Source organism: Sorex araneus, chromosome 2, assembly GCF_027595985.1.
Source record: "Sorex araneus isolate mSorAra2 chromosome 2, mSorAra2.pri, whole genome shotgun sequence".
In the NCBI taxonomy this organism is placed as follows: Eukaryota; Metazoa; Chordata; class Mammalia; order Eulipotyphla; family Soricidae; genus Sorex; species Sorex araneus.
Genome location: NC_073303.1, coordinates 186,220,022 through 186,235,521, shown reverse-complemented (window position 1 = coordinate 186,235,521; position 15,500 = coordinate 186,220,022). Strand labels below are relative to the sequence as shown.

Here is a 15,500-nt window from a genome sequence, read left to right as displayed (position 1 = left end):
GTTCAATCACAGGCACCACATTTGGTCCCCCCAGCCTTACTCAGGGGAGTGCAGAGCCAGGAGTAAGTCCTGAGCACAGCACAGCTAGGTGTGGTTCAAAAGCAAATAAAAATTACATTGCAAGTAAACAAGGGCTAATATTTATTTCTAGGTGGTGATACTAGAGATTGGAAATAATATGTCAATGTTTTATAATAATTATAGCATGTCTTAACAAGCAGAAGTCACTAAGATCAACAAGAATTATAAATTTGGGAGAAAAAAACACTCCAAGAACCAAAATGGTAATAGGCAAAAATGTGTGTCCAAGTTCTTGTTTTCTTGTAAATGAGAGGTGGCTGTATCTTACAACAAATATGTCAAAGGGAATGCTATAATTATGTGACAAATTCTAATGTTTTAAAAAAACATGATTAGCAAAGTTGTAAAGGCAAAAGAAAAACAATGAATCAAAAGGAAAACAATGAATCATTATCAATATGTGTGAGAGTATTTTTAAAATGATGTCTTAAGACATTTAGCAACAGGATTATCAAGGAATCCAGAAAAACATGTAGCCAGAAATACCTAGAGATTAACTATACAACCTCTGAAAATATTTTAATATGTATTATTTAAGACAAAACTCTAAATCATCAAAAATTAAAGGGATGAGATCTGAATCCTGAAAACCATCCACATAAACATTTTTGATTCACTCTTGATGGTTTTCCTGTAGAAAACATCACTGGTATCCGAAAATGAGAGCGCTCAAGCAATCTATGGCATAGAAGATTGAATTTGAATGCCAGCAGTGGGAAAGGCTATGGAAGACAGAGATTTAAAACTGAAATTTATACAGGAAACCAGAAATGTCAATGTTCTTGGAGACAAATAGACACATGTATGCTACAAAAAACACACATATGCAAACATTTGGCTCATGCAAGTGCATGAATACATACAGGTTCCTGATAAATTAAACTGAAACTGAATGGGTCTTAGATTAAACTAAAGTTTGGAAAGAAGTTGGATTAACCTTTATTTGAAAATAGTAATGTTATTTAAAAATTATTTAAGGGTTTCCTGGTGCGAGCCAGAAGTAAAAGAATATATTTTGTGGTGGAATGTACCCAAACAAAGACCTTTGATGTATACAGGAGAACCAAAATATGAAATCACCATCTAAAATCATATAATATATTGTTAAACAAATACATGATTGAAAATCTGGCAAACATATGAACCAATAAATATAGCAAACGAAGGGAATTCTAAGAATTTACACATGAGCAACTTCAAAAGTTGGAATTTTAAAACTCAAAGATAGCAAACTAGTTTGAAATATATATTACTAATATAAAATTAATAAAATAGAATTCCTGGAAAATCAAGAAATGACATTGAACTAAAATCTTACTGAACATAGAGCTAAGTGTTTATTAAACACGTGTGAATAAGAAATTTTAGTGATCTCTCAGAAAGTTAAATTTGTAAATTAATCTTGGTAAAATAATGAAACAAGTGAAATATATGCAATTATATTATATTAGAATTATCAAATAATGTTAAGCAGATAAATCAAACTTTCACAGTAAAGGAATGGTAAAATGAGAAGAAGGGCAATATTTATGACTGCAATGATATGATTATTCCCCCCAAATGGACAATTTCACATTCAAGAATGATAATAAAGTTTAGGTATAATAAAATATAAAAATAAACATTCAGAAGTCAGTAAACCTCAAAATGTCATGTTAAGCTAAATACAGCAAAAGCAGTCAAAGGGAAAAGTCACAATATTTATAAATAAATGACAACTGCCAGCAACCTTCAAACCAGTACAATGGAACCCCAAAGAGAAGAAAATATGAAGATTATCTAAGGAAAGAAACTGTTAAATCGGAATTGTGTACATTATAATGGAAAAATAAGTTGAATGAAATCATTTTAAGATAAGTCTTTTAAAACAATATATTGTTTCAAATATTGGAGGCTGTCGGTTGGGTGGGAGAGAAAAGGGGATATAGATGGAAGGAAAAACGATGGTGATGAGATTGGTCCTGCAAAGTGACTTGCCTAAAACTCCATGATGAATATCTTTTTAAATAAAGATGCTAAAATAAAAAAAATGTTTAAATAAAAATAAATAGATGAATAATAATTTTTATTTTATTTTATAAACAAAAATAAATCACAAGGAATCTTTTGAGAATTCAGTGTAAATCACCGACTTCCTCTCCAGAGCATGTACATCCAGTTTAAAATAAAACCAAAATTTTATTTGAAGCACCATTTTATTTGAGAGAGAGAGAGAGAGAGAGGGAGGGAGGGAGAGAGGGAAAGAGAGAGAGGGACACAGAGAGAGAGAATAAAAGTTCCTGCCATAGAGGCAGACTCTGGGTGCAAGACTCTGGTGGTGTGAAATATACACTGGTGAAGGGACTGATGTTGGAAGACTGCATGACTGAGACCCAATTATGAACAAGTATTTAACTGAAAAAATGAAAGATATTGTGTCAAGGGGCTGGAGCAATAGCACAGTGGGTAGGGTGTTTGCCTTGCACGAGGCCGACCCAGGTTCAATTCCCAGCATCCCATATGGTCCTCTGAGCACCACCAGGGGTAATTCCTGAGTGCAAATCTAGGAGTGAATCCTGTGCATCATTGGGTGTTACCCAAAAAGAAAAAAATAAGATATTGTGTCAAAATATACTGATTTCTATCTTTGCTTAGCTTAAAAACAATGGAAATTAGCAGCCATATAAACATCTACCTTTGCTTTCCTGCCCCCTCTTTCCCGGCCATCTCCTTTCCACCTCTCACATTTCCACTCCCTTTCTCTGGGCATTATCACTAATAAGAAACTACTTAATCACAGGGAAATTAAATAATATATTATAGAGCATAATTGTATTACTATCTATTTTATATTTAACTTGGTCAGGCAAATTTTCCCTAGATTTTCAATCCCCTCCTCCTTGTCTCAAAGGCACGCAAGAGTTAGAAACCCACATACATGGACATGAGTATATCCATGTCTTACACAACAAGCCAGAGATTTGCCTTCCATTTACTTTATTAGAGTTAAGGTACATACCAGTGAGAGCACAGACTTGTAAATTTTGGCTTAAGTTTGAATTTTCATTTCTTTCTTTCTTTCTTTCTTTCTTTCTTTCTTTCTTTCTTTCTTTCTTTCTTTCTTTCTTTCTTTCTTTCTTTCTTTCTTTCTTTCTTTCTTTCTTTCTTTATTTTATAGAATCACCATGTGAAAAGTTAAAGTTCTCAGGCTTATGTCTCAGTTATACAATGTTCAAACACCCGTCCCTTCACCAGTGCCCATATTCCGCCACCAAAAACCCCAGTATGCCTCCCACCCCCACCCCCCACTCCCGCCTGGGTAACTGATAAATTTCAGTCTTCTCTTTACCTTGATTACATTCCATATTTCAATACAAAACTCATTATTGTTGCTGGAGTTTCAATACAGACTCACTATTTTTGTTGGAATTTATCCCCCAAGAATACATCCCTATTGACAAGGAAATATTTGATATTGAGTTTTCTACTGATGAGAATGAAGAGATAAAAAGTCGCGCGGCCGCAGTAGCGGCCACGCGGTTTGCAATTTCTGTATTTTAGTAATTAAATCCAGGGAGATTAAAGTTGGAAATTGAATCATTTCCCTTCCTGGAGCAGCATGGAGCAAAAGCTTAGTTCACAGTCCGCATACATGGTTGCAAGCACTCTCTGGAACCCCAAGTCTTATAGCTGCCTCTGGTTCCTGCTCGTTCGGCATTCCCACGGCTCTGCAGAGGCATGGCCACCCGGGTCGAAGCTCGAGCTCTGGCCCCGGCCCGAGCCTGCCCAGGTGTCCCAGTTTCAAGTTCAAAGCACACATTATTTTTTTTTTCCAAGCCACAAAGTTCATACCTGCTCAAAGGACCCAAAAAATGTCGGACACCACGCCTTCTCCCCCGGGAGGGAGGAGAGACCATGGGAGAAGGATATTTTCTCCGTTAGCCAGCGTGGGGCAAAAGCTTAGTTCACAGTCCGCATGCATGGTTGCAAGCACTCGCCAGAACCCCTAGTCTTATAGCTGCCTCTGGTTCCTGCTCATTCGGCATTCACGAGGCTGTGCAGAGGCATGGGCACCTGGGTCGAATCTCAGCCGGAGCCCGAGCTCTGGCCCAGGCCTGAGCCTTAGTTTCTTTCTTATTCATCTGACTTGAAGAATAAATTACTAAACTTCATACTCTGAGTTTTTATTAAATTGTTCTCTGTAAAACAGGGGATATTGATATCCCCAAATACGTCAGTATGTGGTCAAGATTCATTGACTTAATTTATTTCCAGTTCTGATAACTCAAAATTCTTCAGTTTGTGGTTAACAATTATTGACCTACTTTGTTTTAGGTTCTGAACACAGTGACTGAAATAGAATATTTAGGAAATTGAAATTAACTGAGTCGTGCTCTCCCTGTGTTCATATATTCAAGTCTAAAAGTCAAATGCTTTACTATTTGGAAGTAAAAGACTTAATGGGTAATTAGATTAGGTCCAAAAGTCTGGAGAACCATTATGAGATCAACTTACTAACACAAAAGAAAGAAAGCAGAGTTTCCCTCTCTTCATTATTGTCTCTGTTCTCCATAGCAAGCAGTTCTTCTTCTTATTTTTTTTTCTAATAAGAGGACCTATATTTTTTTTACATAATCCTTGTACCATATATGTTAGGTCCAAATGAGAGGCAGCAGGAGAAGAAAACTATGAAACCATAATTTTCTCACCAAATCGGCCATACAATGACCGAGTGTCCATCCCTCCACCAGTGCCCATTCTCCACCACCAATGGTCCCAGCACCCCTCCCACCACCCCCACCCTGTCCCCTTCACCCCACCCCGCCTCTGTGGCAGGGCATTTCCATTTGCTCGCTCTCTCTTTTTTGGGTCTGAACAATCTTTTTTCATCGTGTTTTTGTTTAGGGCCACACCCGCCAATACTTTTTTTTTAGGGCTTTTGCTCCAGGCTCTGTGCTCAGCAATCAATCAACCGTGGCGGTGCTCTAGGACTCTGGGATTCAGGAGATGGGAACCCCAGTGGTTCCAAGCAAGCACCCTTCTCGTTGGACTAATTCTTTGGCCCAAATCTTTGACTAAAAACTAGTTAAAAAAAAAAAGAATCTGGTGGTGGCTGAAAACTCCCTTCCCTTGTTCCCTTGGTCTTGGAACCCGTGCCTTAATCGCTTACAGGGTTTGGCTGGTAAGAATAATCCAGAACTAGCAACCCAAACCAAACATTCCGACCTTGTTTTCTGTTTTAGGGGGGAGGGCGAGGGAGGTAATGGGGGGCTCTTGCGGCGGTGCCCAGAGCTCTCCGCTCACTGGCAGGTACCCCATCCGCTGGGCCATCGCAGCAGGGGGACCCCACTTTTTTTTTATGGGCTCCTAGTCCGGCTTACTATGGGCTTATTATGGGCTTACTATAGCTTTGAACCACTATTTGAAGATGTTTGTACCAGGAATAGAATACAACTCTGATAATTTATTATTTCATACTTGACTTATTTTTTTTTGGCTTTTTGGGTCACACCCAGAGATGCACAGGAATTATTCCTGGCTCATACACTCAGGAATCACTCCTGGCGGTGCTTGGGGAACAATATGGGATGCTGGGAATCAAATCCAGATCGGCCGTGTGCAAGGCAAACGCCTTACCCGCTGTGCTATAGCTCCAGCCCCTTGACTTATTCTTATTGAGGTAAACAAAGAGTAACTTAAAGGATAACAATATTGTATATGTGAACCTAATATCATTAACTAAAATAATATTATTTGTAACAGTTTGGGTTTTCAAAAAACAACTTTGAAATGAGTATCTGTAGAAATGACTTTTTTCCTAGCTGGCATCTTAAATATAAGTATTGCACCTACATTTTATAGTGCAACTCTCATACCTATAAATAGACAAATGTACTTACAAAAAGAAAACATTTTAGAATATTCAACTACCACATATAACATATAGCAATGGCATTTCAATTTCAGAACTTACAAAAGTATAATTATATTTAAATATATTTTTGAAGTCATGATTTCAAGCATCATATAACTTTCATGTAGATAGAATATTAATAAATAATTATTTGTAAATAATACATAATAATCCCTGTCCATCTAGATTCTGTTATTTGGTAAAATGGCTCATTTTACCAACCCAACTATCATTCTGATAAAGACCAAAAAATCCACAGTATTTGAAGATATGTTTTTGTTTTCTTTTGTTTGCTTATTTTGTATTATTATGCTCTACAAAGCCATCGAGTCTTTAAAAACTATTTTTATTAATATTTGAAGTTTAGTTGATTTGTTCAACTCTCCCATCTTTGCTAAAGATGAACATTATTTCACTCTTGATTAAATGTATGCCCAACACACTTCATTAAAATAAAATAATGAGGGAAAATAGAAAACTAGTCACCCAAGTATATTAAAATTCCATTTGACTTAATTAGTGTACTTTGAAATCACTCACTCACTTTGAACTCCATGGGAGCGTACTATTTTCCAGGTCTCTGATGCCACTTCTTTGACATCCACTTGGTAGTGATGAATAGGGACTCCCCCGTGGGAATCAGGCTTGTTGAAAGAGACCTTGGCCGTGGTCTGTGATAACTCTATAACTTTCACTCCATAGGGACTTGATGGTACGTCTATGAAGAAATAAAAGAAGGTTACATAAACTCAGCTTCTCTACAAGGCAATATGAGACATAAGGTTCTCTGAGAATTAGGGAAAAATGACTCTTAGGACACATAATATATTTGAATTACAATGTTTGCACATATTACTGAATTCTCTATTCAACTTGCAAGAAAACATCTACAAGTAAAACTATATGGCCTTAGGATTCAAGAATAAAGTATTCAGTACAAAATTCAATTATTCAGAGACTAGTTTTACTTCTTGTCTACACAACATAAACTTTTGGTTTTTGCATGCAAGATAAACAAACTTGTGGATGCTTATGGGTGTCTTTGAGGAGCTTTAGAGGGGAGAAAGAGAGAGACAGTGAGGTACAGAGAGAGGAGGAGACGGTAGGCCTAATTAGAAATAACATCTAATTTCTTCATTAGCATAATTATTTTGCTGTTTGAGATTTCACTTCCTGAGTTGATTAAAATTATATTAGCTTGGGAGATAGGTACTAAGGTTAGGGAAAATGATATTAAGGGACAAACCTAAACTATTTAATCTTGAACTAAATTATTGAATTAAAGTAAATCCTTAGCAGAGATATTTTACTTTAGTCTATTTTTTTAAATTGTAAAGTATGCTTTGTATATGTTTACATTAAACTCTTATTCACAGGATTTCAAGCTTAATAGATATCCTGAATGCAGTTACTGCATTTTCTAGCATATAGAAACTTCTAAATATTTAAGAGTTCAGAAAGTTGTTGGCAGGCTAAGATCACCTGCTTTGTTACTATCTGGCCATGACTTCAGTATCTGTGTGAAACATGCATGGCAGGCAATATTGGTATCATCGCTATTTGTGTCTGAGAGCTCTGTGATCTCTGTGGTCCTGGTGCCAAAGTGTGTTCCAACAGAATCTACAGCAAGTGTATGTGAACAGCACAAGTGAAGGTGTGGCTCAAGGTAAAGAAGTTTGTGAATATTGAAACCAGGCATAAAAAGAAAGAGGAAGCAGAAGGAGGAGGAGGTGGAGGAGGATCAGGAGGAAAAGCACCAGAAGGAAGAGGGGGAGTAGGAGAATGAGAAGAGGGAGAAGAAGAAGAAGAAGAAGAAGAAGAAGAAGAAGAAGAAGAAGAAGAAGAAGAAGAAGAAGAAGAAGAAGAAGAAGAAGAAGAAGAAGAAGAAGAAGAAGAAGAAGAAGAAGGAGAAGGAGAAGGAGAAGGAGAAGGAGAAGGAGAAGGAGAAGGAGAAGGAGAAGGAGAAGGAGGAGGAGAAGGAGGAGGAGGAGGAGGAGGAGGAGGAGGAGGAGGAGGAGGAGGAGGAGGAGGGAAGGAGGAGGAGAGAAGGAGGAGGAGGAGAAGGAGGAGGAGGAGGAGGAGAGGAGGAGGAGAAGGAGGAGGAGGAGGAGGAGGAGGAGGGAGGAGAAGGGAGGAGGGGAAAGACAAGGAGTAGAAAGATGAGGAGGAGGAGGAAGAGAAGGGAAGAAGGAAGAAGAGGAGAAGAATGAGGGCGGAGAGGAAGAAGAAAAGGGGGAGAGGAAAAAGGGGTGAGGAGCAAAGTTTCTGGGCCATGCTGGAAGGACAGAACAGTATATTGTCCTTCCATTAAGTCTACAGGTCAGGCACTTATCTTTTCCCTCTCCTATCTACTAGTATTCTGCTTAGGTTTGCAGATAAGATGGGGTATGTCCAAAATGTCTTTGGGAGCCAGTTCATAAGAGTATTGATCTTTCTTGCATCTTCCCTGCCTGCAACCTTCTCTTCCTAAGATATGTTTCCTTTTTCTCTGTCTCTTTATTTTGCATGCAGTATAATGCAAAATAGTATAATCTCGTGCAGGCAAGACACATTGTCTTGTGACCACGTGAAAAGATAAGAAAAAGACATTTCTCACCTATAGATTTGTCAACAAGCTCTTTCTCACAATCTTTCAACGGACTGATCCCCGAGTGGCAGTGGACTAGAGCTTTACTGACTACAACTAGCCCTGTGACTCCACGCAAACACCACAGCCAGCTTGTGCATATGTATAATTAAAGGGCTGTGAATGTGGCGGACTCCAAGATCAAGTACTGGAACCCGATATATGGGTGTTGGTAGTATCAAAGCTACATATGTTTGCACCACCAACATCTGTGTGGGGAGATAAACCACAACATGAATATATGAAATACTAACCAATAAAATAAAAGAAAAAAGAAAAAAGGGGGCTGGAGCAATAGCACAGTGGGTAGGGCGTTTGCTTTGCACGCATCTGACCCGGGTTCGATTCCCAGCATCCCATATGTTCCCCTGAGCACCGCCAGGGGTGGTTCCTGAGTGCAGAGCCAGGAGTAACCCCTATGCATCGCCAGGTGTGACCAAGAAAGAAAAAAAAAAAAGAAAAAAGAAAAAAGTGCAAGTCAAGGAATTTATGAAACTTCCTTTCTAGAAAAAGAATTAAAAGGAATTCTTATTTGTTTGTACTTTGGTTATTGGGCCGCACCTGGTGATGCTCCCGGCTTTATTACACTCAGGAATTACCCTGGCAGTGCCCCAAGGACCATATGGTTTGCTGGGAATCAAACACGGTTCGGCCACATGCAAGCTAAGAACAATATCTGCTGAATTATCACTCCAGCCCCAAATTAAGAGGAATCATTGAAGTAATTTCAGTTTGTATTTCTCTTTGTTAACATTATATCTGGTAAGTCATAGGTGTGGAAAAAAAAAACTCTTCAGAGAGAAAAGTAAACTAATATAATTAAAAGTCATATACTCTAAAATAAATAAATAGTATAGAATTTAATCTCTTGATTAACTTTACAAAACAAAAAAAGAAAGATTACTGAAAACAACTAAGTAATCTCCAATTTCTGTTCTGATACAAGAAAGCAGCATATGAGAATTTCTAATGACCGGCAGAACTGAATTCTACAAAGTTGCTAGATTAAAGAGGATTTTGAATGTCAGGTCCCCAAAATAAATCTTAGAAATGACACTAGTCAAGAGTCAGGTTTATGAGTTTTCTGTCTAAAAATACTATAATGAAAAACAATAATGTGCACCTCATCTATAATTAGTAACTGTAAATTGTTTGGAACTGCTATGAAGTTCATTCTTTTATGTTTAAAATTAAGAAATTAAAGATGCATAAAAAAGTCTGAACCCTATTACAATTTTAGATGGAACTAATGATTTTGAATTATATCATCTCTTAGGCTCTTTAAACATTATCAATGTTTTCATGTTTTTAATACCTAAGTTTTAACTACAAATTGTATTTTTAATGACATTGATTTAAAGGTTGCAGATGAGGAGGAAACAAACATACACACAAAATACTTAAAGTTCCTATAAGAATGTCATTTTTTCATTCTCCCAATCTGAGTAACTTTATAATGTCAATCAGGCCTAAATCAACCTATAAAAAGGTAACAATAAAAGTATAATGAAGATATTTATTTCTCCTGAGATCCTAGCTTGGATAACAGCAGTGCAAAATAAGTATGCTAAACTATATACCCTTATGTAGTGCATCTATACCAAATTGAGTTATTTTATTTTCTTAGCAAAAATGGTATCATTACTCAAACATGGGTCAAGTGATATCTATTTCTAGTTATATAGTCTATTACCAGATCTACTGACTCTTACCATGCTTTATCAAATATATTTATTTTTGACCCCCTTTTCTATTGTCTGACTAAAGGCAATCATGTTTATGATGTATAATTTTATAACCTTCTTAAGAAATTTTGCTTTCTAAGTTTATATATCCAATTACCTACTGCTATTAAAGTAGTGCCTATTTATAAATGTACATTTATAGACTTATAATTTAGAGAAAAGTGACTGTTAGCCCTCAAGAAATGTATGATGAATTCACTATATCATTAATTAAAAATAATATCTGGAGAAACAGTTAAATCAATAAGGTCCTCTCTACAACTGATCTCTCTATCTCCCCACTTTTAATTTTTGATAATACCTTTCCTTGATTCTTCTCTCTTATACATATCAACAATTAGTCATAGCTTATTTTTATCGTGCCTGCATCATAAATTCTTGGGCCCATCCCTCTCTTCCTATTTCCACAGTCTATTCCCAAACCCAGGCTCTCTCTGACTTGACTTGCAGTGCCATTAGCGGCTACCGGTTTCCTCTTCTACTGCACAGCCCACAACTGTTCAATCCATGGGACATGGAAATGCGAAATCAATCTTTCTAAAGCACCACTCTACTCCTGACACTTCTCAGAAGCTTCCTCTTCTTGACAACATCAAGTTTAGGCTTTTCAGTTAGGCTTTCACGATCCTGAATTATCTAACCTCACCGAGTATATATGGAGAGGCAATTATATTGTACGAGACTATCAAGCATAGCATAGTGTTTCCAAAAAGGCTGGTGGAGGTTGAATTACAGATGCAGGGGCTAGATAGTGCCAGAGTTAACACACTTGCCTTTCACACACATGATTCAGGTTTGATCCTGGAACCCCAAGCCCTTTCAGGAGGGCTCCCTGACTGCAGAGCCAGGACTAAGCCCTGAGCTCCTCTGGGTGTACCCCCAAAGCAAACAAAACCCAAAGCAAATCTAGCATTACTGTTATTGTTAGCATAATAGTGGAGTAATTTTCTAAAATGCTTCTCAGCACAACCATGTCAATACTTACAAAATGCTATCCATCACTAAATGAATCACTGTACTACTGTATCACTGTGGTCTCGTTGCGCATCGATTTGCACAAGCGGGCACCAGGAACATCTCCATTGTGAGACTTGTTACTGTTTTTGGCATACAGAACAATTCTATGGAAGTACTATTCTTGTTTGTTTGTTTTGGGGACACACCTGGCAAGGCTCAGGGTTTACTCCTGGCTCTAACCTCAGGAATTATTCCCATATGATATTCAAGGAAACACCTGGGGTGCTGGGAATTGAATGTTGGTCAGCTGCATGGAAAGCGAGGGCACTACCCACAATACTATCTCTCCAGTACCCAAAGATGTATTTATTTTTAATAGACTTCCTTCAAAACCTTACTAGTACCGCTATAGTGTGGCTAATATGCATCATTAGAATTTATAAATTACACTCTACCCTTGATGCTTTTTGTCAAGTACAGCCGTGTATACATATGTGTGCATGTATATCATGCATATGTTTATAAGTCTAGATAAATAAATAGATAAAACACCTTATCAGTTCCTGGCTCTGCATTCAGGGATCAGCTCCTGACAGGGCTCTGGGAGGCTATATTGGGTGCTAAGAATCATATCTGGTGGATCATGTGGAAGCCAAGAACTCAACGTACTGTACAATCTCTTTGGTTCCCAAAGAAACTATTTTTAAGATATTTAAGATAGAGTCATACTTTCATTACTTAAAAAATGTGGGAAGATTAGAATCAGTCTTAATTATTAAATACATACTAAGTATTTATTATATGTCAGAAAAAAATCATGTTTTAAAGCACCAATTAATTAGTTCAAGTAATAACCTGCAGCCTTACAGATTAAATGGTAAAAAATGATTTGCTTATAGAGGTATATTTAGATCTGAAAACTAGTGTGCTGTACTTACCAGCTAAAGCAAGGGTATATTCTTGAAATCTTGTTCCAATACGGTTAGTGGCTGTGCAGTTATATCGTCCAAAGTCACTGTCTGATGTAGGTGCAATCTAAAATAATAATAATAATAATAATAATAATAACAACAATAATAATAATGATAATTTTACAGTTCAACAATGACATCAAAGAAGATTATTAAAATAAACTGTATTCTGTCTAGCATCTTCCTACATTATGTTATTGTCATAATTTTACATCTGTATCAAATGGTCATTAATAAATATTATTTCATTTAAGAAATTAAGCGGGTAGGGTGTTTGCCTTGCATGCGGCTGACCCGTGTTCGATTCCCAGCATCCCAAATGGTCCCCTGAGCACCACCAGGAGTAATTCCTGAGTGCAAAGCCAGGAGTAACCCCTGTGCATCACCGGGTGTGACCCAAAAAGAAAAAAAAAAAGAAATTATCTTGTGGTAGACCTGGTTTCAATCACTGCACCCAGGAGTGATCCCCTAGCACAGGGCTAGGAGTAAGCCCTAAGGGACAACACGTGTGGCCTCCCAAAAACAAATTTTATAAAAGAAATAAAAGATGTCATCTATGTACCTATATTATCTACAGTTCTGGGAGAATTATAGATTTCTAATCATCTATAAAGAGGACAAAATAAGCATTATTTTAACATGGTTAACATGCTTTAACCTAATATAGACATAGAAATATTGATTCAACTTATTTTAGAGAACTTAATGTATAGACACGGAATACACAGAATGCATGGAAGAGCCTGGCAAGCTCCCTGTGGCATACTGGATATGCCAAAAACAGTAACAATAACAGGTCTCATTACTCTGACCCTGAAAGAGCCTCCAATAGTTGGGAAAGATGAGTATGGAGAGGCTAATAAAATATCAGGGCTGGGACGAATGGAGATGTTACTGATGCCCGTTTAAGTACACTGATGAACAATGGGATGACAGTGATTTATTTATCTACTGAGTGAAATTATTTAACCATTTTTCTTTCTTTCTTTTTGTTTTTTTGCCACAGTACATACTCAGGGATTACTCCTGGCTCTGTGCTCAGGAATCACTTATGAATGTGTTCAGGACAATGGATTCAGTTCCAAGAACTGAACTTGGGTGCACATTCACACACACAATGAAATATTAAACAACAATTTTCAAATTTTCAAAGTGCCTTGCCTGCGGTCCTATCACTCTACCCCAAATCAATAGATATCATGCATGTAACTTTCATAAAACAGTACACAGTTTCAAAAATATAAACACAGTCGTCACTAAGATTATGAATAGGAAACATTGTTAACTCTTTGATATGTGTTTGCCTACATTCAGTTAGATTTAGAGTTCAAGAAAGGTCTGCAGTATGTCAAATTACTTTTTTTTCTATGGTTTTATTGAACATAAAATATTAATGAAGGATGAGAACTCATTCTAAAAATAATCTTTCCAGGAAAGTATTTTTCAAGAAAATATAGCCCATGTGTAGCAATCCCTGTAGTGAGGCACATTATCTTGATATCTAATAACTGTATCTTGCTTCAATTTCTGTTCAATTCCTATCATTTTCTTTCCCTTGAGGTGGAAAATAGCTGACCCTCAGTTCTTACACATTTGAAATCCATAATTAAGTTAACCTTCTGGGATTATATTGCTGAACATTGGGACCAACCCTGTAATTCTAATGTACTAAAATTCTACAGTAGTGATTCAGAAGAGATTTTATGATAGTAATAGATATAATTTTCAGTGCCAGTAACTATTATTAAGAGAGAATATGCTTACAACTAGAGTTGCTGCTAATTTCAACTCTATCCCAAAAGGGGGAAAATGATTTTGTGGTAATGGGAGGCTATTAACTAAAAGTGCAATTTTGAGGTCCATTGGAGATGGTAATTCTGAAAGAGTACAAGAGAGCCGTGTCATTCATTCTCTAGTCAGATGTCCATCTGCCTAGAATAGATCCTGGGCTTAAAGAATAGCTTATTTAGCTGCCCCTATAGAACTACTCCTAAGTGATTAAAATATTAATTACATAAGGTCTTACTAAACCAAGCTAGTTTCAATCTGAAATAATTTTTCTAGTGAGAAAGGAATTTGAAAAGAAGTGCCTTCTTTTTTTTTACAGGCAGATGAGAAAATCATTTGTATTTTCCATAGGGGAGAAAAATCATACTGAATCAATACAAGGCAAAGACAGAAAGGATAGTAAAAACAAATAAATGTGATCACAAATATAGCTCCTCATCATCAATGAGCAATTCAAACCAGCCATTTTTAAAGGAACAATGTTCAAAGACTCATAATTGGGTTTTGTTTTGGTTCCATCTGACTTGAGATCTGGGCTAGCAAAAGATCAAAAAGTTTATAGCACACCTGGAAAAAGCATTCAGGACCCAGGGATACATAAGTGGCATGATTGCATGATTAAGGGCTTGAGTTCAGTACCTAGTGTCCTATAGCCCCTGTACATTGCCCAGAGTTGGCCATGCCTACTGCTTGCCCCAGAACTGAACCTTCTGCTCTGGTTCGTTGAGTTCCTTCAGTCTTCCAAGGACTCTGCAGTCCTTTGAGCCATGAGTGGAAGCCCCTCCAAAATATATTTACAAAAATGCAAAATAAAGCACTCTTTTATCTTCATGCATGTTAACAGCTGCAGGATATAGAAAATTATGGTACATATTTAAAAGAACTAAACAGAACTGGATATAACGCAGTCAAACAATGAGACCTCTAACACATTTGCTAGGCCGTAGGACAGTAATAAGCACAACTAGTTTCCAAAACTCAGTATAACTGAACAGTAGACTATGGTAAAACATAAAGTTGTATGCAGGCTAAGTACAGTTTTGACATGCTGGAGGTCTAGGTTAGATCCCCAGGATTACATAATCCCTGGGGCATCACTGGGGATGGACCGAAAGCACAGAGCAGGGAACACAAGCCAAGCAGTGCCGCACGTAAATCCAAAACTATATTAATTACTAATGGCAGCTGGTTAATACATATCTGCACTGCACTGTAGCACTGTCATCCCGTTCTTCATCGATTTGCTCGAGCAGGCACCAGTAACATCTCCATTGTGAGACTTGTTGTTACTGTTTTTGGCATATCAAGTACGCCACAGGTAGCTTGCCAGGCTCTTCTAGACGGGCGGGACAATCTAACCTGGGTCGGTTGCGTGCAAGGCAAATGCCCTATCCGCTGTGCTATTGATCTAGACCAATACATATCAAAATGTGCAAATT

General features: G+C 37.3%; 1 protein-coding gene across 2 annotated transcripts in view; it reads right to left on the bottom strand.

Moving 5' to 3' along the window:
* Nucleotides 1-15,500, bottom strand: part of NCAM2 (neural cell adhesion molecule 2) — a 456,616-nt gene that overhangs the window by 94,621 nt on the left and 346,495 nt on the right. For both annotated transcript variants that reach the window (XM_055125317.1, XM_004606976.2), the window contains exons 11-12: nt 12,241-12,337; nt 6,519-6,692 (exon numbers count right to left, since the gene is read on the bottom strand). In XM_055125317.1, the coding sequence (XP_054981292.1) occupies nt 6,519-6,692; nt 12,241-12,337 (271 nt within the window). The remainder of the gene's footprint in view (nt 1-6,518; nt 6,693-12,240; nt 12,338-15,500) is intronic.